Below are 22,836 nucleotides of genomic sequence, written 5' to 3'. Positions count from 1 at the left end.
TGCTAGAAAGCTGCCATCCTGTCTGTCTTGCTGTGCCATTGTATTGTTAAGATGGACGATACCATCCATCGTCTAAAACCACTTTTCGAGAACAACCCAAAACGTGATCGCCCATCTGAAGAGACACAAGTTTACCTTTCTTCGCTTTCGTTACTCGCCACTGGCTAATATTCTTCCCTGATTTCCTCGCGTCTCTCATCCGCCTCGTCGCCCAGGTCGTGCCGAATTCCCAAAGCCAACACATCCAACCCCGACGCTAGTGCATCATAGTTCAGACGAACATCTGCACAAACACCCACCCTACAATGATAAGGGCCCGTCAATCCCTCCGCCGGCCTACCCCCGATATGCGGTCTTCTCTGGATCAAGGCTGCGCAGATGGCCAAGCTTGTCTACCTGCCACCTTTCCCCAGAGCGAGCACTGTCAGCCAAGCGCCAGTGCCGAGCCTTTCTCTCTACCTCTGTAGATTATAGATCGACTATAACACCGCGGCCATTCTTGTGAATAGAGATTCTCTCGCGAGTGGCTTCAACAAAGGATCCGACATCATGTCGGACGTCGATCCAATCCCAACGGTAAGTAAGAGAATCCCTCTTGGAATACTCATCAGTAACTGTACTCACTGACATCACCAGCTTCCACCCGTCGGCCCTCCATATCAACCCCAAGTCGCCATTCTCGGCCTCATTCCGACGGTACATGTAGACGTGCCCATCTGTATCGTCCTGATCGTCTTCTTCCTCACCGCAGCCGCCCTCAACCTCTTCGTCTTCATACGCAACAAAGCCGTTGGCCACAAGTTCCTCCCCTCGACGATCCTAGTCGGCTTCTGCACCACCCGTATCATCGCTCTCTCACTCCGCATTGCCTGGGCCACCCAACCCTGGAACGTCAAGCTCGTCATTGCCGCCACTATCTTCGCTGCCGCCGGCGTCGTCCTTCTTCTCATCCTCAACATTCTCTTCACCCACCGCCTTGTTCGTGCTCTCCACCCCACAATCGGCTGGAATCCTCTCGTTGGCTACTTCTTCCTTTTCCTCTACTTTTGGATCCTCGTCTGCCTCCTTTGCGCCATCGTCGCCAATGTCGTTTCCTACTACACCCTCGTATGGGACTACCTCAACAAGTGCCGCCTCGTCCAGCTCTTCACTTCCACCTCCCTCGCCTTTCTCGCCTTCGTCCCGATTCTGATCCTTCTCGGTGCACTCTTCTACCCGGGTGCCCGCCGCCCTGAGCCTTTCGGCTATGGCAGCATCAGCACCAAGGCACTAATAGTGCTCATGACCGCCTTCCTCCTGACCATCGGCGCCGCCTACCGCTGCGCAGTCAACTACGCCATTCGACCCGTCTGGGCGCCCGCGTGGTGGCACCACAAGGCGTGCTACTACGTCTTCAACTATGACCTCGAGCTTGTCGTGGTCTTCACCTACGCCCTCATGCGCTTCGACCAGCGCTTCCACGTCCCCGACGGCGCCTGCAAACCTGGCGACTACCGCAAGGGTCAGTACGCCTACCAGCGCGTCAGCAGCCTTGCCGCGACCCGCTACAGTCAGAGCATCAGCATCGAACGAGGAATCAGGTCGCGGCGGCGGCGCGGCGACCGGTCGGTGGTGATCAGCGGCCTGAGTGAGATGGGGGAAACTCGGAGTTCGTACCTCAGCGCGTACTTCCGTAGTTCCTACCGTAGTTCCTACGGGAGTAGCTCGTACGGTAGCAGCTCGTATGGTTCGGGCTCGCGCACGAGGAGTTCTGAAAGCGAGGAGATTAGCGCGGAGGGAGTACGGGTGCGGGAGCGGGATTCCCAGAAGAGGTCGAGAGCAGTATCAATAAGGCGGAGCCGGAGTAGGAGGCGGACCGGTCACCCTCATCACCACCACAACCAACACCATCATCATCATCATCATCATACCCGGCGCCGTAGTCGACCCCCAAGAAGTAGTCGACACCCATGAGGAACGAAGTCGGCGGGGCGCCTGCGTAGTGAGTTGAAACCTTCTCTGCACTTGGTAACCTCCCTTCCCTTCTATGTAACATGTTTTTTTCTTCTTCGATGCACTTATAGGCGTTGGCAATTTCCTATTGTACATTTAACGACAACATGAACATACCTCGGATAGGGGTACAATAGATAGTAGCATTACGGATTAGCATAAAATCACACAAAATTGGAACATCAAGCTTCATTAGCATCGACACCTTGTTGCCGGCGGTCTATAATGAGTATCTAACGCGTTGATAGAGGGAAAGGTCCAAGGCACACCTAAAAAAATGACTTGGAAAGAGGGGCTGCGCTCGCGCTGATCCTCATAGTATCCCTCTCTATCATAATGCTCAACGCAGAATCTCTCTTGGGAGTACATTGGTTCTTGGCTTTGTTTGTAACCTTACAAGATTAGACTCCTCCAAGCACCAATGCAAGTTGAGCATGCACACGCCCCGTCTCTTTCGAATCTCTCCCACGATAACACCCAGAAGCATACTCTGGGCGATGGGTAGTAAAGGGTATCGAACAGGTGATCAGAGGAAGTAGTCGGGTGTGCGTCTCGACACCATCGGCTCGCCGGCTCTCGGGCAAGGGTCGAATTGCAAGCTGTATACGATTAGTGGCTGCCGTTTCACACTTTGGGTTTTGGGCACTCACAATGTGTATTTCAGATGTTCGTCAATCTCCATGATCGCTGCCTGGTTACCGCATCTGTAGCAGTAATTGGGTGCTGCGCGCGTTAGCTGGGCTCGTAAGATGGGTCCAGGCCAAACTCACCAGAGAAGATGGTCACCACATTCCTGTCTTGCGACCAGTTATAGCCCTCCATCACAAGTTGATGGGCACGCGCAATCAGCGTCAGGCCGTTGTTGTGATTGAAAGCTTCGGAGATATCCTGGCCGAAGGTGTAGCCAGCACCACGAGGAGAGATACCCCAGCCGCATCGGTCATCCGGGTCGGACCAGAGCAGATCGCACATGGGGCCCTCGTGAGGCACCTCCTGAATTCTGTCCAGAGCCCTGATGTTGTCCAGGGTGTCAATACTGGGCGACAGGCCGCCGTGCAAGCAGAAGATCTGGTTGTCGATGAGTGCGGTAAGGGGGAGGTAGTCGAAGAGGTCGGTAAAGTACTTCCATACGTTGGCGTTGCCGTATTTCCGGAGGCACTCGTCGTAGAAGCCATAGACTTGGGTGATCTGGCGGGACTCGTGGTTACCGCGGAGGATGGTGATGCGCTGGGGGTATCTGATCTTGAGAGCGACGAGTAGAGTCACGGTCTCAACAGAGTAGTAGCCTCTATCGACGTAGTCACCTGAAGAGCCAGAATATGAGTATCTGCCCATGACATTGTAAGCATCGAAGGAATGCACGACATACCCATGAAAAGGTAGTTGGTGTCAGGGTTAGGACCGCCAATCTTAAACAACTCCATAAGATCGTGAAATTGGCCATGGATATCACCGCACACCGTCACTGGGCATTTCTGGCAGAAGAGGGGTTAGCTTCGTTCGTCGGTTCTGAGGCGACGGAGTGGACATACGACTGGTTGCACATTGGACTCGTCCTGCAAGACTTCCCGCGCCTGTAATGAATGTCAGAAACTTGTTCCCCCCTGGTCACGCGAGAGGGGCGATTTAGTGATGAGGGGAGGGCACAAAGGCTGCATCGAAGGCAGCTATGACGACAGCTGCCCAAGCATTGCGACCATCCGTCATCGATGGCAGAACATTACTGACCTTCTCGCAAAGTCTCTGAACGTCAGCCTCAACAAGCTGCTTGCAGTTCATAAGGCTCTCGATCCAGCCATCTAGGGTCGGGATCGTGGTAGGCTCGAGGTTCTGGGTGGAGGGCAGATCGGTGGGAACACGCCCGACATCCTCCATGTTCGTATCCATGCTGAAAAGTCGTCTAGGGTGTCGTAAATTTTGATTGAAAGGTAGATTCGTCGGTCGAAAGGAGCGGCAGAGGGTTTAGAGAAAGGGCAGGCGTGTCGTCGTCGTCGTGTCGAGGGGGAAGAATGACGTTGTTTTCAACAACCGGTCGCGGTCTTCAGATTAGCACAGCACCTCAATCCAGTAACGTGGGGCTGGCGGCGAATCGTCAAAGGCGGTCAGAGCTTCGTCTGAGGCCAGATAGGGACGCAATGGAGCGTTCGGCGCAGGGGAGCTAGACGAGGGATGCGTTCGCACAAGGCGGGGCGAAGCGGGATTATAATCTCTGATGCGGGAGTCTGAGGAGGGCGTTGATGTTGGGCGCTGGGGATTTTTGCAAGGTGGGAGATGGTGCAGGTGCAGGTGCGGCGGGTGTGGTGCGTGGGAGGTACGGATGGGATGTACTGCTTTGCTTAGTTTGCTTTGCTTTGCTGGTTGCAGCAGCAAGGCCAGACCGGGGCAGGAGGGGACGACACCACGGCAGGCAGGCAGATGGCGAAGAAATTACCTGGGACGTCCAGGTCCCAGTCTGGCCTCGCTTAATCCGATACTGAGGCAAGCCTCGTCTCCCTTTTTCAGCACACCCAGTTCCCTGTACCTCTGCCCATCTGAAAGTACCTACACTAGCAAAAGTACTGTGATCGGCTTCCAGCTCATGGCCATAGTCCAATTATTATTCACGCTGACTAAGAAAATTGTCCCGTTCTTCATTCTCACCATCCTTCTCATCGTCCTCAAGCTACTATATAGGCCAAGGCGCTCTCTTATACATACATATATACATCATGTCGGCGACAAACGCCGTCGCATGTAAACAGGCATTTGGGAGGGTGGATTCGAGTCAGCCTCAAGTGGCCCAAGGAACGAACCATGGCACATGCCAGTGACAGTGGCATCTCCGTCATTACAACTCCAATGTCTTGCTCTCATTTACATTGGCTCCACGACAAACATACACTAATACCAAATCTTCAGCGCATCAGTCATTCAATTTAACTCAACAATAAAAGGTAGAAACCGCTAGCCATGTCAACAACCTGGGTTTGAGGGTGTCACTTCAACTTTCGAGCATCCCAGTGCTTCCTGCCGTAAATCTATGTCAATCCGAGACCAATGGGACTAGCGGCCTCGGATGTGTTGTCCAAGTCCTTGCCGACAACATTACGGAAATCCAATTGCACGTCGTTGAGCATCTTGGCGTGTTCATGGGCCCGCTCCATGCAATCGTTCCAGACCTTGCCGCCACGTTCGGTGCCACTGAGTTGTCGGGCGAGGATGGCATTGAATACCTCGACTTCCTCTTTGGCCCATTTGACGCAGGCACTCATCATCGGTGGCGGGAAGCATGCCGTAAAGCAGCTTACAGTATTGCGTATGAGTGAGAAGTAGACAAATGAAATTTCCCAGATGTACTGGTGTAAATCTCCCTGAAAGATGCATTGCCTGGCAACTGGGTTAGAAAACACTCAGAATCCAGCAGTGGGATTGTCTTACCTAGATCGCTTCTGGATAATATCGTGCCTGGCCAGCAAGTAGGCCTCGCGGGCTCTGTCCTCGTATCCAAGCCTGGCTAACCAGCTGATGTTGCGCTTGTTCTTCGTCGGCGCGTTGTGCGTCGTCTCAAGTTCGCGGATAATCATGCCTGCTAGCTTAGCGCATCGCTCTTCGACCTTAAAGCTGATGAAATCCTGTGCCACTGTGTTGTTCTTCAACCCTCGGGCGAGGTTCTTGAGTTTCTCGACACGGCCCACAGCTGGTTCAAAGTTTTGAAGCGCAATGTCAATGTCCAGCTCGTCCATCTGGCTCTCCACCCAACGCAGATTTTGCTGCTTTCCGTCCACATCTATAAGCATATCCTTAATGTCGGACAGTGTTTCCAAGAGCTCTGTCTTCTGAAGCAAGCCGGGGTCTCGAGAGGCGAAGTAGTTGATCGTCTCCTTGGCTTTGTTGTTCGCTTCCAGTTCCGACTGACGCTCCTTCCGCAGCTCTTCCACTGCCTTACGAATGTTGAGTAGCAGACTGTTCTTCTCAGTATCTTCGGGCTTCTCCGTCCGGTAAATGACTGATTCCTGGCCAACGCCACGGACCATGATGGCGTCTGCCAGCTTGTTCCGAGTCGTCGAAGAATCGCTTGAACCCGCCATGTCCACCACTTCAACATCAAGCAGGGGCCAACATCTGTCGGCAACCAACTTCACGAGTGGTCCTGTCGCCTCCCGAGGAGGAACATCGGCCTTTCTCTTCTTGCGTGACGCAATCAGCAGGTGGTCGTTTAAAAGGAATATCTGCATGGCCCGGCGGGACTTGTAAGTGGCGTTGTCCAATTCAATCCATGCTCCGGCATTCTGGATTACATGGCGAGTAGCAGAATTGGGCAAGAACTTTTGCGATCCCTCAACATTCTTGTACAGCGCTTGCATTTGCGAGTTCCAAAGAGCGCTTCGGTCAGCGACCGAGCTGCGCTTATCTCTCTTGCTCATGCCCGTCGAGAGTTCTCCGCCGAGGCCAGAAGGCTCGTTGTTATTGTTGCTGGAAGCTTGACGCAGCGCCGTTGTGTTTACTTTGAGGTCCGTCATTAGATTCTTCAAAGCTCGCATCTCGCCCTTGAGCTTCTCGGCTTCTTTGCTGATCTTGATGAACTGAGTTCGATTCTGCATGACATTTTGTTGAAGGTCTGCGTTGGCTCGGCTTTTAAGGCCGCGTAAGTTGTCCTCGAATTCGCGAATCTGGTCCTCGGAGGCTTCGCTGAGCAAGCTGGCAACGTCTATGGTGTCCAAGTTAGCTGCATACAGGAGAGATCGAGGATTATTAGAACTGACATTGATCGGGGACTAAGTTGGGGTCCCGCAAAGCCTTGACATCTACGACAGGAGCGGGGGCTGCATCACTCCCTCGGCTGGGAGGCGGTCGCACTCTGCGTTGACGGGATTCGTACTTATCGAGGGATGGCATGGCAGGAACCGGCGGATTATTCACATCGAAGTCACTCGGCAGGTTATTAAACCGCGTCGAGTATCGTCGCTTTACCAAATCTGAAGTCTGCACATCATATAGTCAGCCTTTGGGTTTCATCTCGAGCTCCCGCTCATCTATCCATCCAGCCATCCTTGGAGAGCTTGAGGTTCTTGTTCACCTTGGATCCGCCTCCAGCCTGCGGCGGCGGACGAAGTCGAGGTTGCGCCTGAGGAGGTCCCGCATCGGCCATCGGCCTCGAGCCGGGAGGCCGTACCGGACCAGATCCATCTTGCAGAATGGGCTCCGAGATCTGACGTGGTGCACTAATCTGAGGGCGGCCTTTCCTCTTGCCGCTTCTCAGCGAGATCTTGCTCCTCTCCCGATCCTCCGACATGTTGGGCGACCGATTGCTGTATTAGAACTTGGATATCTGTCGTGTCCAGCAATGTAAATTGAGCGTCGAGAGATTGCACGCAGCAGACGACACGAGAACCACCCCTCGTGAGGACGTCGGCTGGGTTGATGTTGTTTCATGCACCCTTGGTGGAATGGGAAGCTGCCATGCCGGTGCTGTGGCCGTTTGGAAGGTGGGACCCCTGCACATTAGAATGGGCGGGCGGGACAGTGCACTGAAGCGCCCATCCCGCTACGTAACCTTTACAGCAGTGGACAGGACTCAGCCAGCACACAATTCCTTCAAAGATGGTACCTCTAGTGTAAACCACTAGACCACCACGCTGGTAGCAGCTGTCGAATCGATACGTAGTCCTGGCCCGTGCCCTGTCCCACCCGGCAGCGCTTGGCAAGGAACGCGACCTGGGAACGACACTGGATGGCGCAGAGGCTAAAAAAAATTGGTAGAGAGAGCTCCATCAATTCCCGATAGAGCTTCTCTCCTTCGATATTCACTCCGTCAACGAAGAAACCTCGCCAGTCTCTCCGGTCCCCCGAATCATCCAACCCTCAGCGCAGCATCAACAGTCGAGCGCCCTCTCGCCTAATTATCGTTCTTGATTCTACCTTTTGCTGCATAAAACAGCTTTCTCGTCCGCTTCAAAACAATTCAGTATGGCCCAACAGACATCGACGATAGTGACGGCATCAGTCGCCGCCGCCGTTACCGGCTTGTTTGGTGAGTTGCGTTGCCAACTTCATGCGCCAGTCAACTCGGAGCACTTGAATACATGAATTCATGATGGTGCACGGTAGGATTGGCGATAGGGGAAGCTTCATTGCTGATTACTGCTTAAACAGCCTACGCCGTTTACTTCGATTACCAGCGCCGCAACAAGGCTGAGTTCCGGAGAGAGCTGCGCCGGAACGAGCGCCGACAGCACAAGGCCGAGAAGGAGGAGGCCGCACAGGAGACTGTCCGTCAGCGACAAGCAATCAAGCAGGCCGTCGACGACGCCAAGGCCGAGGGCTTCCCCGAAGACGTCGAGTCCAGAGAGGCTTTCTTCCTGCAGCAGGTTTCCGAGGGAGAGACTCTTTCCTCAGACCGTTAGTCAACCCTTTATTGCATCTTTTCTTCCAAAAAGCGCACATTTCGTCCCCATTCTGGAAGTAGTCTTCTTTACTGACGTATGTTGGATTGCAGCCTTGCGCACCGTTGATGCTGCGTTGGCGTTCTACAAGGGCCTGAAGGTCTACCCTACCCCCGGTGACCTGATTGGCATTTACGACAAGACCGTCCCCAAGGTAAGCCGACGCACGACTTGTTCATGAACCCGCAAGAGCTAATCCCTATGCAGCCCGTCCTTGACGTCCTTGCCGAGATGATCGCCTACGACTCTACTCTCAACATCGGCCAGTACACCGGTGGTGTCAACGCCAACCTTGGTGACATGCCCACCGTTGGCCTGGACTAGAAGAACTTCGCCCGACCTCTGTGGCAACCCTATTGAATCCCCTCCACTCTCTCCCCCGACAACACCGACTGGCAATCTTTTTGATGAACCAAAAGAGACCAGCAACCATTCCACGAATGGCGTGATGCTGTTCAACACCCAATCTCACCCGTAATCCCCCTTACCACCACCATCATTCTGCGAAGAGAAAAAGAGGGTTCACGACTTTTTCAATGTACAATACTCTGGCCGGCTGGGCTGTTTTGATAGAAGGTTTTGTAAGAGGAAACCACGTGTATATTGACAATCCTGGCAGGAAGATTAGGCGAGAAGGTTCACGAAATCCCACAATTTCATAATCACTGTGCCTGTGCCAACAAGCATGCGTGTGCGGCTAGTTTTTTTTTTGGATTTGTTTTTCCCCATGTAGTCTTTGTTTCGTCCTTGCGGAACCGCTTAACCTTGGTTTATTACTACCCCTCAGCTAGCCTCGATTTTCCTGCCCTTCCTGTCGACTCTCTCGTCTCTGGGGTCGAAACCGCCATTGCCCCATTCCGCCCACTCAGGTGTTGCCTCGCCCATGTAATCTTCGGGCTTCCAATCTCCATCAGGCCCACGTTCTTCTAGCAATTCAAAGAACTTTTGGTAGTCGATTCGGGGATGCCATTTGCCATCGACATAGAACCGTTCGCTGGCAAGCAGGACGCAGCAGCTGTGAGCGTGCTCCGCCGCGATGCCGTACTTCAGGCCCTTCTCGTTAAGTCTCTTTTCGAGAGCCTTGACAAAGTCTGCAACTTCCCAGTAGAAGGGAACGTTGGACATGCTCAGACCGGCGTTGGACGCGGTAGATGTCCCGCAGTATGTGACACCCTTGATCTCAACGAAGCAGGGCAAGCCCTTCTCGACCAGCTGGGCGTAGCCCTCAACCTCGTCATCGACGTTGAAGCCCTTAACAAGTGTAAGACGAAAGACGGTACGATGCTTGAAACGCTTCTCCCTTAGGATATCCAGGCATCTCTGGAACCTCTCCCAGAAGTCTCGGTGCAGGGGTCGGTCAATTTTTCTTAACGATTCCTTATTTGATGCGTCGATGGAAACGTAGAGCTGCGTCACAGCCTTGAGAGCAGCAAGCTGATCAGGATGCTGGGCGTTGCAGACCAAGAAAGATGAAATACGCTCAGCATGGAGCATGCCGAGGAACTCGTTGATGTAGGGGTAAAAGATCGGCTCTCCCACAAGCGAGAGAGCGCAGTGACGGATGCGCATTGCCTCCGCAAATCTCTCAGCCCTGACGCCAGGAACGCCGCGAAGCATTTTGATCTTGTTGTAATGATTCGCCTTGACACCGTCAAAGATGAGCTCAGGAGGGTCGACAACCCAGCGCCAGGTAGTGCCGACGGGGTTTGTACCGTGGCGCCAGCAAAAGACACACTTGTTTGAACACGACAGCGAAGGGGTTGTTTCCATACACTGATGCGAATTGATGCCATAAAACGAATATTTGTAGCACGATCCGCGACCGCGGAGCGCGGACTTTGTCCATCGGCAGATCTTGACGCCCGAGTGCGAGCCAACGATGGAATAGCCCTGCTTTGTGAGCGAAGCGTAGGTAGGTGAGTTCTTGGGGACCATCTCCTTGGCGCCTTGCGTCGGCGTCTTCTTGGGTGCGGTGGAAGACTTTCCATAGGTTGTAAAATCAACAGCGATGGGCGTCGCGCGGGAGGATGTGTCGGTATCCGGGTTCGAGCTTTTCATGATGCGGCCTAGGTCCTCTACATCATCGATGTTTTTGCGACTCTTGAGCTTCTCAGGCTTTGCCTCCGAGTCTTCAATGAGGACCTCGTCATCATCTTCTGCCGCGGATTCGTCGTCGCTTTCCTCAGGTGCACCGCTTCCTGGGAGACCCTCGCCTAAGCTGCCAGTCTTAGCCAACATGCTGAGCACATCTACAACGCCCTCAGACCATTCGGACAATCTCTCGGCGTAATCCTTCTTCGTGTCACCCATACCGACCGGGAAAGCCCTCTTACGACCTGTGAGCTTGGCCATCCATTTATCAACTTCTTTGGCTTGGAAACAGAAACCTTCTTCCTCTGTCGGCCAGTTTTCCCTGTCTCCAAAACCGAAGACGGAATATCCAAGTAGTGGGGCCAGAGGTGCAGTATCGATGCGGAAGTCATGGTGCGTCTCTTGGAGATGCTCCAGAAAGGTATCGTTAATTGTATCGATGTTGTAGCTGGGCAGCAAGAAGAGATAGAAGAGCTCAACCGGCTCCTCGGACTTGGGCGGGGTGATGAAGTAGTCGTCAAAGTCAGTCTCAGCCAAATCCAGTACCTCGGGTGTCAGGAATGAGCATCCAGTGTCTGCAGCGATGGTCTGCAGTTCCTTATCCAAGCGCTCGGCGTAATCTTTTGCAATCTTGGGCGTGTTGGCAGTAATACTCGAAAAGAAAATCAAAGGCCGTATCTTCCGCGCAAGAGACTCCCCATTCTTGAGCTCTTCAGAGGGCCGTTTGACCAGGCCGCCCTTTATCCTCTTTGGACCATTCGGCTTGGGTGCCTTCGATTCGATAGCAGGGCTCAGTTTCGCTTCATTTTTCTCTTCGACCGGCTTGGGCTTCGATTTCAACGCAGGCTTCGACTCGGGCTTCTCGGTTTTATAAGCCTTAGGGAACGCCTTTAACTCTTCTTTAGTCTCCGTGCTGTGGAGGTAGAAACGAAGAATGAGCAGTCCAAAAGCCGTAAAAAGGATGACGGGAATTCGAATTTGCTGCCATGCATCGTGGGCGTCTACGTGCACAAAGGGAGTCAAATGTTAGCGCAAATACACACAGGTAACGGCGACGCGACAAGAGAAATTTCCCCTGCTTACCATTTAGCATAGACCTGAGGCCCAGGTGGTCAAAAGGGAGCGCCATCGTGACCCGAGGGACTAAAGTGCAGCAATGCTCAAGAACAAGCCTTCGAGCTGCTGTGTCACACTTCGGAGGAGGTGTGAAGGTTCGAATCGCATACGGTGGCGGGGTGTGGATTATCGAGGGACCATGCAGCCAGTGGGTGCGACTGGAATTGCAATTATTATTGAAAGTTTCCCAGCGCCTGGACTAGAACCGTGGTGGTGCCCCGCAAGAGAATTTTGGAGGGTGCTGCACCTCATCAACCCCGCCATTAGCGTCTTTTAGAGCCCCTGCCCAATCCGAATTTTGTCAGATATCCTGCGCCGCATCTCAAAGAACCATCGCCATCGCCAGCCGGTCTTTAGAGAGTCTTAGCCAGTTCTTCTGACTGTGAATCACATGGATTTGTAACTGTCTTATCTATATATGTACAGGGATTAAAATGCCTTTCTTCATGGTTTTCCGAATTATACTCTACGATCAGATCCAGCTTGCGCTTGCTTTTCTCTTATATCTTTCAAACAGGGAGCAAAGAAGATTTCCCCGGAAATAGCTTGATGAAGCGTTCTGATTGCTACTAGCAGCCACAAAAGGCAGACGGAAATAGAAAATATCTAGAATGCGGTGAGCATCTCCAAAGACTTGGGAGCAAAGCGATACGAACGTACCATTGTTGTGACTCTAAAGAAGGTGCTGTCAAGGTCCTGCGCAAGCATGCCTGTACATGTAGCCATCACACCAAGCGGAAACGTGAAGCCCCACCAGCCCATATTGAAAGGGAATTTTTGCATAGTCGCGATGCTGATGAGGGCGAAAGACAACCACACCAACGCGAATCCCCACATGATGAGGGCAAGAAAGATACCCAGGAAATAGAGCACCTCCCCACCATGAATGGCACCAGGCGCAATGGTGTTGAATGCTGACATCTGGGGTAGCAACTTTCGAGCTACTTTTCCAAGCTGTTGAATGCCAAAGCCGCCCTGACCCAAAGGACCGATAGGGAGAAATACCGAGACAATGGCCTCCTTTGATGGAAGGCTATGGATGGTAAGGCGATGGAAGTACAAGGCAAGAACCATGCCCGAAAAACAGATTCCAATACCCCAGAGTATGTAAGATGTGATGAGCGTAATGAAGGCGTGATCTGGGTTAGAGAGAGCCTCTGCGACGATACCACCTGTCGATGATGCAACAACAGTTGGAACAATTGGAAGAAGGCTGGCAGCAGTAACTGCTTGCAACCCTGGGCGGTGTTGGTGAATCCTTGATAGCTGCTGTTAGAATATAACACGACAGGTAAAATAGTCGACTTACATGACAAATGGCACTGTTATGCATGTTGCCAAGGACAGAGCAGCATCCAGCCACCAGAACCCCCAGGCCCAGAAAACAACCCAATCACCCCAAGCTGGAACGCAAACAAAAACCATCATGTTGATGATTGCTGTTAAAATTATCAACCCATCATATACCTGTATAAGCCTCAAAAACTGGCAACTTACTTGCAAACCCCATAGGAAAACATCCAAGAAACATTGACTGGGCAGGATGAATGACCATTGCCCTCCATATTTCCGGGTAAAGGGCGTAGCGTAGTAAAGTGATGACCGTAAAAACAGTGAACAAAGTGATGTTGAGAACAAAAAAGGCAATGGCTAAGCCGTGTGATATCCAGTTTGCGTTGTAAGGCAAGTTGTGGAGGAGGATTGACACTATTCCAGTTCCCATTGTGACTGCGAACCATCTGGGAGGGTAAGATGTCTATAACTAATAGAGGAGTTCTGTTTTTGACCTACGAAGGTGTGAAGTTTCTCACAATCTTTCTCCAACCAACATTCTCTTTACAGGGGGTACACGGTGGTGACTGAACTTTACTCAACTGTTCAAATGTCTCTGGGGTTGTTGCATGTACTTGCTGAGGCTCTGATTCGACAGTGCTGGTAGTGTTAGCAGTCGCCATAGCGCCGAGTCAGTTCTATTTCGCAAAAATAATTATATAAAACGTCAACTGCAATGAAAACAAATATCCAATAAATCTATGTTGCGGTCCTGGTCAAGCTACGAGAAATCAAGAAGAAAAAAAAATATTGGGCTTTGGTGGCGCATTTCTTTCCCGGTAGCTGAGGTGAGCCATCCTTTACTGTGAGTAATACAGACGAACCATTTCCGGAAGCACGCCCCACCATATCCGCTTATTTGACTTCCATGCGTTGCAGCTATCGGTCAGCACCTAGAAAACGGGAACAGCACGGTGAAATGAAGTCGGGTCATTGGAAGAAAAATGATGCAGTCGCACCCACACAAATCGCCATCAAGTTGAGAAGACCAGACGCCTGGTGACCGGACTTGCAGTTTTCAATTAAGTAGATCTTGACGCCGCGAAACTCTAACAAGACCTATCCTGTATTATGTGAGATCATCTGACCACTGGAGCGTCGGGGCCGCCCGCCGCCTATTGCCGGCTTTGCAAGGATCCCTCAACAAAGATTGATTGTTTATCTCGTCCAACCAGAAACCCCCCTTTTTTGGGGAACCATCCACCAACGACAATATGCTCGCCGACCAAAGTTTGCCCGCAGCGCCAGTAATGTATACGCACTCCCTGTCTCAGGCAAGATATGCGTCTGACGGGCGACCCACCGTCCGAGGTCGGAACAACCAGTAGTCCCGTGAGTCCCGCTTGTTTCCATCAGGTAATTCAAGTCTGTCCTTATGACCGACCGGGACAGAAATCGTATCATAGAGAATACTGGAACCCCGCACACTTGAGCATCCCAAGAACAATCAATCATTCCAAGCAGCGAAGAGTACCATAGAATCCTCATCCATAGCCATGGCCCTCGACATCCTGACGAAGATCACCTCTGCCTTCGGGCACGATCTCAAGAGCGATAGCAACCGATTTGACGAGCTCGTGTTGGCGTTAAAGGAGGCACTAGGTCCATCGTCGGGATTGGACTCGGCAGACGTTGATGTCAAGGAGTTGATGCGTTTGATGGAGGATTACAACTCTAGAGAGAGTGAATGGATCCAGTTTGCATTCTCGGAGAAGAGTATGGGATACACCAGGAATCTTGTCGATGAGGGCAACGGCAAGAGCAACCTTGTGAGTAGACACGCCACGACTTCATGGCTGACAACTCCAACGCTGACATCCGTCTAGCTTGTACTTGTCTGGTCGCCAGGCAAGGGCAGTCCTATTCACGACCACGGCAATGCCCACTGCTTGATGAAGATCCTCAAGGGTGACCTGACTGAAATCCGATATGAATTTCCCGAGGGTGAAGAAGAGCAGCCCATGAGAGTAATCTCTGAAAGAACACATAAAGAGAATGCGGTGGCATACATGGCGGACGAACTTGGCGTCCACCGAGTTTGCAACAGGGGCAGCGACTTCGCTGTATCCCTTCACCGTAGGTGTTGATTTAGGATCCTTGATGCGACAACTTTGCTGATCAAATCCGTAGTGTACACGCCGCCCAACGTCGCCAAGGGAGGGTGCAACATCTTCAACGAGAAGACGAGCAAGAGCAGCCATGTAGCTAAGTGTGGCTACTACTCAGCGTACGGCCGTCGACTACCGAAGCAGTGAGAGATAGGAACCGGGTGGTGTTCGATTTCGTTTTGAGCGTTTGCGTTTCCTATATTGCTTTTCAATGAGGGCTCAGACTTGGGTCATCCTGTTTGATATACCACCAACCATGCCGACAGCCGAGAAGCGCTTGTCGGCTGGCTGATGACTGATGAGAGTATGATGGCTCTATCCAACTCTTAGTGGATAGGGCCCGACGAGTAGCTCAACCTGCCGCATTTTAGTGAGATTTCGGGGTACCATAAGATAGCAAATTCAATAACAGATTGCCTGAGACGCAAAAATGAAGTTGAAAGAAGTTGTGGAAAGTGCAAGAGCCGCAAGACGTCGTCGTTGGCTAGAAACCACCCATACGGGCCTTCGAGACAGGTCACGTGAGATGTCGTGATTTTGCAACTGGTGGTGATTGGCTCGGTTGACTCTTCCCCACGATGGCGTGCTCGAGGATATGGGTCACAGGTTGGTTGATGTCTTCCGTGGCTCAAGTGCCCACCAGCCACATACTCAAGCCACAAAACCAAACCCCTGCTACCCAGATACAAGAGATACGCGAGACGCGTTGTCGCATCTGGACCTTCTGGATGAGGTTCCGTCTTGCTGGGAGACATCTGATTTGGGGATTTTCGGTACCGACCTATTAGTCTGGTCAATCTGACCACTTTCCCAATTTGTTTCATTATTACCCAAACCAATCCCAACTGGGTCGGTCACTAACACAAGGCCCAGACAGTGAAAGATGCCACCAAAGAAGCGTGCCCTTGATGTCATCGACCTCGTTAGTAGCGACGGCGAAGAGTCACCAGCGCCACGGCCTAACAAGAGGGTATCTGGAAACCGAACTGCACCTTTGGGGCAAACTAGTGCCCGTACTGCCGGGAGAACGCCATCTTTCACCCAGCGCTCGGCTAATTCGAGCGGAGCCGCAGCTGCCTCATCTCAAAGCGGAACATTCTATGATCGGGAGAATGATGATCATTTAATTGACCTTACTCAAGCCCCCGATGGCCCGCAAAGAGAGCTTTATGGAAACCTCGGTATGAAACTCGAGCCTGTTTTTCTTTACTTTCTTATCCTTAATATTGCATTAAGTTTACCCATGGCCTATCTAATTAAACGACTTAGATACGAAGATCGTGGGAGTGCGTTATTACGATGGCTACGCATCGCAGGGCGAGGTTGTAGTTTGTTTGCGGGAGCCCAGCAACCCGGTATAACAAAACACCCTCGTGTTGAACACTCAAATAATGCAAGTTCTAACATTTTACAGTATGATGGAAATGCTATTCGGGTTTGCAATGTTATGGGTGTCCAAATTGGCCACATACCGCGCAAAGTAGCTGAGAAGCTGGCGCCATACGTCGTAAGTGGTCAGCCTAGCTTTTCGAATTCCATATTTAGAATTCTTTAGGACAATGATGAGGTTGCCTTGGAAGGAACTCTTACCGGGGAAAAGGGCTTTTACGACTGTCCTGTCCGTCTGCATATCTTTGGGACAAGTAATCGTGTGGACCGGCTACAGCTGGAGGACAAGCTAAAGAAAGACAAACTGCTGAAGGCTACCGAGCTTAAAAAGACGCGGGCTGAGGCTGAAGCACAGAGAAAGATGCTTGGCATCAAGAACACGCAGTCGACAGTTGGTCTCAATGGAGCCGAGGCTGAGCCTGAAGTGTCTCTTGAGGACTTGGTGCGAGCCAGTCAAGCGACGCAGAATCACACCCGTGGAGACGCTGTCAAGTCGCTCGTTATGGACGAGGATGCATTGGCTGCCATGCCAATTGCAGAACAACCCGTCATGCTCGAGTCTTTGCTTCTGCCATATCAGCTGCAGGTGAGACTGCATTTCATCTGCGCCGGTATTTCGATTGTACTAATTTTAGCATAGGGCCTGGCCTGGATGATGTCCAAGGAGAATCCCCAGCCGCCACCGAAGGGTTCTTCGGAGAGCGTCCAGCTGTGGAGATGGCAACAGAACGGCCGTGGCATGTACAACATAGCAACCAATTTTCACGTGCAGAATCAACCGAAACTCCTTTCCGGCGGTATTTTGGCTGACGATATGGGTCTTGGCAAGACTCTTCAAGTCATCAGCCTTATCTTAACTGGTGGTCCCGGCACCACCCTCATTGTGGCTCCGTTGAGCGTTATGAGTAACTGGGACCAACAAATGGGCAGGCATGTCAAGAAGGAGCACCTTCCCGGCATATTCACGTATCACGGAAATAACAAAGCGAGCAAATCTCAGCTGGCAAAGTACCAGGTGGTCATCACCAGCTACAATACTCTTGCTACAGAGGCATTGAAAGAGGGACAGTCTGCTGCTTCGCCACTCATGACCATGAACTGGAGACGGGTTGTACTTGATGAAGGGCATACTATCCGAAATGCAAAAACAAAGGCCGCCCAGGCTGCCACTAAGCTTACAGCGCAATCCCGATGGGTTCTGACAGGAACTCCAATGTCAGTAGCTCCATTTGTCCAAAACATTGATCAGACAGCATCCCAGCTAACCCTGTACAGCATCAACAACATAAAAGATTTTCAGTCTTTGCTTCAATTCCTTGCGATCACCGGAGGTGTCGAGCAACCAGTCATCTTCAACACCGTCATTGCTCGTCCCCTTGCCCATGGTGACGAAACCGCTGAAGCTCTTTTGCAGCTGCTGATGCGAGACCTCTGCTTGCGACGCAAGAAGGACATGAAGTTCGTCGATCTAAAGCTGCCGCCGAAGAAGGAATATGTACACCGCATTCAATTTAGGCCAGACGAGAAGAGTAAATATGAGGCACTGCTGTGGGTGTTTCGGTCAAACCCTCATTGTGCTGGGCTAACTGTGCCTCTAGAAACGAAGCAAAAGGGGCCCTTGAGGATTATCAGAACAAGGCGAAAGGAGGCAAGGGACAATTTCAAAGCGTCTTGGAGCGGCTCCTTCGGCTACGACAAGTGTAAGATTGTCTCCATGTAAAGCAGACACGCATGCTTATATAAAACTAGGTGCAACCACTGGACACTTTGCCGTCAAAGGATTGATGACCTACTTAAAGTTCTCGAAGATCAATCGGTTGTCGTTCTCAACGCAAAGAACAAAGAGATCCTACAGGAGGCACTACGTCTCTACATTGAGACGCAGGAGGACTGCGCGGTCTGTCTCGACACTCTAAACAGCCCCGTGATCACACACTGCAAGCACGTTTTTTGCCGTGGCTGTATTTCCAAAGTTATCCAGACACAACACAAATGTCCCATGTGCCGCAACCAACTTGAGGAGGAGTCCCTCCTTGAACCGGCTCCCGAAGCTGGCGAAGAGGCAAACGAGGACTTCGACGCAGATGCGAAGAGCTCCAAGACGGAGGCCCTCGTGAAGATTGTCCAAGCGACAACAAGGGATCCCAAGTCCAAGATCATAATTTTTTCGCAATGGACATCATTTCTCAACATCATCCAGAACCAAATCGCTGAGGCGGGATTTAAATTCTGCCGCATCGACGGCTCCATGACTGCGACCAAACGTGACGCTGCTATAGAAGCCTTGGACCATGATCCTGACACGCGTGTCATGCTCGCTAGTCTAGCTGTGTGCAGTGTAGGTCTCAATCTTGTGTCGGCGGATACCGTCATACTTGCGGACAGCTGGTGGGCGCCGGCTATCGAGGATCAGGCAATCGACCGTGTGCACCGCCTGGGCCAAAAACGGCCGACAACCGTGTGGCGACTCGTCATGGAAGGGACGGTCGAGGAGCGCGTGCTTGACATCCAGGAAGAGAAGCGAACCCTTGTGGGTAAGGCGTTTCAGGAGAAGAACAAGGGGAAAAAGACGCAGGAGACCCGAATGGCAGATATTCAAAAGTTGCTTGCTTGACCAGCGTTAATGGGAAATGAGCAATGGAGTTCCGAGAGTGGTGTAAGGAAAAGTAATCGTTTAGCATGGATCGTTCTGGGGATGCCAAACTTGCAGCCACTATTAAGCATGCCCACAACCTGTAGATGACATTGCCCACAAAGGGACGCATATGGCCAGACGGCCCTGTATCAATATATCATACTTTACTATGGTCTGTCTCTGGAATCACTCAACAGATACCGTCCATCAAGGCAACAAATAGCCGGGAATAGGCACTTCAGATACTCAGGGATTATTGGCTCACATGCCACTCTTCACTTAATCTCTTCGTGTTTTGTTATATTCCATTTTGGATAATGTCCATGGTTGTAAAGACATAACGCTGCCCAAGAAGCCCATCGACGTCTTTATTCGCAGCAGGAAGGAGAATTCCTCTCCTTACAGAACAGCCTGATTGTATTATCAGGTCCGAATAACATGTGAGTGTGTGGCATTGCAGACAGGCAGACCTTGGTAGCCTAGCTTATCTTCGTCACCCACCAGCACGAAGACATCACGGAGGAGACGAATTACAATCAAAAACGAAAAGCAAAAACATACAACACCAGGTATTCGCTGGTCGTCATCGACCCAACTACTAATCCGGCCCTCATGAAGTCTTATCTATGAAAGCCTTGACATCCTGTTTTCGAGGACTTGCACTTCCATCATCGGAAGGCAAAGGTCCCTTCCCCACTTCGCAGCATCAAGTAAGTCCTTGCCAAAACGGTGTCCCTCCGTTTTCCCTATTCGGGTGTACAGCTCTCCACGGCCGGAAAATTCAAGCAATCTAATAGGCCAGAGGTGCAGAGAAAGGAAAGACGAGGTCCTGAGCCAACACCACCACTGGAGGTTAGACTGCCGCGGGAAAGCGGGAAAGCCGCCTCCATATATGTATCCTGCAACCTCTACGGACTCTCCGACCCTGGTTCTTCTATTAACACGCCTTACAGGAACCGTGTCCGCCACCATCTATAATTCCATCAACCGTCGTTCGTCTTGTATACCTTTGGCCGACCGCAAAACTATAAGAAGAAGAAATAAGCTCTTCCATGAGACTCACCATGTTCAACCCTACCACCGTCGCCCATCTTTCAGCTCTCACTCTCGCCCTCACCCAACACGCACCCACCAATACTCGAAACAGCCCTCGCGCCTCGTACAGGATCGCTCTATTCGACAGTCAGTGGCGTGAGACAGGCAATCCCAGCTCCAGCTTCGTGAAGTTGTATGCCTTCGCAAAGCATTTCCCATCAGCTTTGCTACTATGAGTCATGGATAATTATCGGAAGCTGAAGAAGGCCTGCACCCAAATGAAAATCTAGTAAGGAGAACTAGAAAGGTTTATTAGCTGCTATGCCCTTTTCTTCTGTCTAAACTTTGAACTTTTCCTCACCAATCAAAATTTACTAACTTTTTTCCTACCTTCCCCTCTTAATCACATTGCATACCAACGCATCGGAAAGACAGCAATATTGCGCGGGCGTGCAAAGGTTGTTTCTAGAAGCAAGAATATACCGTGGCCAATGACGATAACACCTGAAAAGGTCTGAGGCTGGAGTCGGTACACTATCCCAGAGGGTTAGCCAAGGGCTAAGTGGGCTGCTTCTCCCCTCAGACAAGACACTATCCTCATCGCCAAAGCTCGGAAAGTCGTAACGCCCGTAGGCAATCATCATTGGGGGTCCTCACCTATGGAACCGGGGCAAGATATCCTATGGCCAATGATGATGACACCTGGAGAGGTCTGAGGCCGGAGTCGGTATACTATCCCAGAGGGTTAGCCAAGGGCTAAGTGGGCTACGTCTCCCCTCAGACGAGATACTGTCCTCATCGCCGAAGCTCGGAAAAAGTCGTAACAGCCTAAAGGCAATCATCATTGGGGGTCCTCACCTATGGAACCGGGGCAAGATATCCTATGGCCAATGATGATGACACCTGGAAAGGTCTGAGGCCAGCGTTGGACTGAGAAAGGTTGTCGGGTATAGCGATCAAGGATGGCTTCTGTTGTGGCCAAGTACCGGATCCAAACAGCCGGAATCAGCTCGGCTTCACGAGGAGGGGCATATAGGAAGAGGGATCAACTTCAAGTAACGGAGAATAAGATCGATAACGAGGAGAAGACGATGGACGATGGACGATGGACGATGGACGATGGACGATGGACGATGGACGATGGACGATGGACGATGGACGATGGACGATGGACGATGGACGATGGACGATGGGATTGAAGTGGGAAGATGAAGATGTCAGGGAGAGGCAACAATCACAAGCACCAGATAAGAAGCAGTCTTACTTATTTCCTAGACTTCCTGAATACAACTTCCCTCACATTGAAATGAAAAGCACGTCGATGCGGAAGGCCACGGGTGCAGTTCGGAAGGCCCCCATATTCACAGGCGCACCTGGAATCCTTCTATCCTCACATGAGCAGGAAGCGAGTCCTGCGAGAACCAAGTTGTGGCAGGGAAACATCTACGTAGGCAAGGACACATTACAACCCGATGCCAAAACGTGCTCTAGCTAACAAGAGCAAAGCCCTACCACGATCCTGCAACTTGGAGATAGCGCAGGCTTTTCCACCTTGGTCGGACCGCAGGCACATACGCTCGACGATAGCAGAAAAATCCTTCAAGAACAATGAGCCCAACGTGCGGGCCACTTCCAGGTTGACAAGACGGTGAGCAGGTACGACTGATGCTGGCTTCCTTCCGGACATGTCACTTAAAGCATCTTCCATCCGTTCACACCTCCTCTGAGCGAAGTGTAACCCCGGGAAAGGAATCAAGGACAGAGAGGCCTTACGGGTTGTCACGCAAGGTTTATGATATTCCCGTTGGGCCCTGGAAAGCCCCTCAGGGCCGTTCCTATGCAGGCAGATAAAGCTTGTGGGTGTCCAGGAGGCTACCTACCTTCACGAGCTCATTTGCTATGGGTCTTTCACACACCCGATCCCCGGTCTATTTGAGCAGGTATGAGGCACCTTGGACCACAACCATGCATTTGGCGACGTTCTCCCGAACCCCGTATCATCGCTTACAAAGGACGCCCCGGTGTATAGTCTATACTAAATCGCGTGTAACGCTATGGCAGACGGCCCCCGGGCAAAGGTAATCGATAATCAACGACTCGCAGTTAAACCCGAGAAGCCGTCACGCTTCACGAGCCCAGCATCTGGAAAATCCGGATCGCCTTTTGCGCGAGATCGACTTTCTCGGTTGTGGATCCCCCCTCGCTTTGCCGCCGGCAAAGCGGGAACGCCGCATCACCCTTTCGATTTCCATCTTTGCGTCTTAGTTGTTGGGGGTTCAGGTCGACCACTTGCTTCAGCTTTTTCAAGCACAGGCTGAATTGTTCCATTCCGCAGCGTGCCTTAGCCTCCCGGAACAAGCCTTATCCCGAGTTTTCCAGTAGGTATGGTCGTATGTGGTAGTATCACAAGTTAGAGTTGCTTATAAACAATCACAGTCCACAACATCACTGATACACACGTCCAGTGAGAAAAAACCACCGACGATTAGGTCCCCGCCTGAAAAGCGGATGCAACAAGGTAATTCAAAGCGCCCCTGGAGCTTTGCATAAAAGATACAGGAGAAAAGAAGCTACCGGATGGCTATACATGGTACACAACGCCGCACTGGAGACCATGAAGACTTCCGGCATCAGAGTCCGGACTGAAGAACTGTTGAGTTCAAGGGGCTTCACCATCGCCTGCGAAGTGATAACTTGGTCGCCGGATACGCAAGGG

The 22,836-nt window shown here is 51.7% G+C and overlaps 8 protein-coding genes across 8 annotated transcripts; 4 read left to right on the top strand and 4 right to left on the bottom strand.

Moving 5' to 3' along the window:
• Positions 1 to 549: 549 nt before the first annotated feature.
• On the top strand, positions 550 to 1,847 carry CTRU02_202338 (uncharacterized protein; the record flags this gene model as incomplete). The annotated part of the gene is made up of 3 exons (XM_070204024.1): positions 550 to 576; positions 637 to 1,627; positions 1,807 to 1,847. The coding sequence occupies 3 exons, from the start codon at positions 550 to 552 to the stop codon at positions 1,845 to 1,847; spliced, it is 1,059 nt and encodes a 352-aa protein (XP_070062606.1).
• A 671-nt stretch (positions 1,848 to 2,518) lies between these two features.
• Positions 2,519 to 3,879, bottom strand: CTRU02_202337 (serine threonine-protein phosphatase pp2a catalytic subunit; the record flags this gene model as incomplete). The annotated part of the gene is made up of 6 exons (XM_036719744.1): positions 2,519 to 2,591; positions 2,643 to 2,715; positions 2,763 to 3,296; positions 3,362 to 3,467; positions 3,525 to 3,566; positions 3,721 to 3,879. The coding sequence occupies 6 exons, from the start codon at positions 3,877 to 3,879 to the stop codon at positions 2,519 to 2,521; spliced, it is 987 nt and encodes a 328-aa protein (XP_036588446.1).
• A 1,130-nt stretch (positions 3,880 to 5,009) lies between these two features.
• Positions 5,010 to 7,264, bottom strand: CTRU02_202336 (exocyst complex component exo84; the record flags this gene model as incomplete). Its single annotated transcript, XM_036719743.1, has 4 exons — positions 5,010 to 5,358; positions 5,410 to 6,679; positions 6,735 to 6,954; positions 7,049 to 7,264. The coding sequence occupies 4 exons, from the start codon at positions 7,262 to 7,264 to the stop codon at positions 5,010 to 5,012; spliced, it is 2,055 nt and encodes a 684-aa protein (XP_036588445.1).
• A 674-nt stretch (positions 7,265 to 7,938) lies between these two features.
• On the top strand, positions 7,939 to 8,738 carry CTRU02_202335 (MAS20 protein import receptor; the record flags this gene model as incomplete). The annotated part of the gene is made up of 4 exons (XM_036719742.1): positions 7,939 to 8,002; positions 8,125 to 8,370; positions 8,468 to 8,568; positions 8,622 to 8,738. 4 exons carry the CDS (start codon positions 7,939 to 7,941, stop codon positions 8,736 to 8,738), a joined length of 528 nt encoding a protein of 175 aa, XP_036588444.1.
• A 459-nt stretch (positions 8,739 to 9,197) lies between these two features.
• Positions 9,198 to 11,591, bottom strand: CTRU02_202334 (wyosine base formation; the record flags this gene model as incomplete). The annotated part of the gene is made up of 2 exons (XM_036719741.1): positions 9,198 to 11,507; positions 11,589 to 11,591. The coding sequence occupies 2 exons, from the start codon at positions 11,589 to 11,591 to the stop codon at positions 9,198 to 9,200; spliced, it is 2,313 nt and encodes a 770-aa protein (XP_036588443.1).
• Positions 11,592 to 12,080: 489 nt separating this feature from the next.
• Positions 12,081 to 13,344, bottom strand: CTRU02_202333 (c4-dicarboxylate transporter malic acid transport; the record flags this gene model as incomplete). Its single annotated transcript, XM_036719740.2, has 4 exons — positions 12,081 to 12,227; positions 12,282 to 12,879; positions 12,931 to 13,060; positions 13,119 to 13,344. 4 exons carry the CDS (start codon positions 13,342 to 13,344, stop codon positions 12,081 to 12,083), a joined length of 1,101 nt encoding a protein of 366 aa, XP_036588442.2.
• A 1,105-nt stretch (positions 13,345 to 14,449) lies between these two features.
• Positions 14,450 to 15,208, top strand: CTRU02_202332 (cysteine dioxygenase; the record flags this gene model as incomplete). The annotated part of the gene is made up of 3 exons (XM_036719739.2): positions 14,450 to 14,722; positions 14,780 to 15,029; positions 15,084 to 15,208. The coding sequence occupies 3 exons, from the start codon at positions 14,450 to 14,452 to the stop codon at positions 15,206 to 15,208; spliced, it is 648 nt and encodes a 215-aa protein (XP_036588441.2).
• Positions 15,209 to 15,944: 736 nt separating this feature from the next.
• CTRU02_202331 (rad5-like protein (SNF2 family domain-containing protein)) lies at positions 15,945 to 19,064 on the top strand (the record flags this gene model as incomplete). Its single annotated transcript, XM_036719738.1, has 8 exons — positions 15,945 to 16,242; positions 16,331 to 16,416; positions 16,476 to 16,568; positions 16,617 to 17,036; positions 17,091 to 17,665; positions 17,726 to 17,998; positions 18,049 to 18,150; positions 18,200 to 19,064. 8 exons carry the CDS (start codon positions 15,945 to 15,947, stop codon positions 19,062 to 19,064), a joined length of 2,712 nt encoding a protein of 903 aa, XP_036588440.1.
• Between the last annotated feature and the right edge of the window lie 3,772 nt (positions 19,065 to 22,836).

The sequence above is a fragment of the Colletotrichum truncatum genome, assembly GCF_014235925.2.
Source record: "Colletotrichum truncatum strain CMES1059 chromosome Unknown Contig_0001, whole genome shotgun sequence".
NCBI lineage: Eukaryota > Fungi > Ascomycota > Sordariomycetes > Glomerellales > Glomerellaceae > Colletotrichum > Colletotrichum truncatum.
This window is presented reverse-complemented; position numbering and strand designations above follow the sequence as displayed.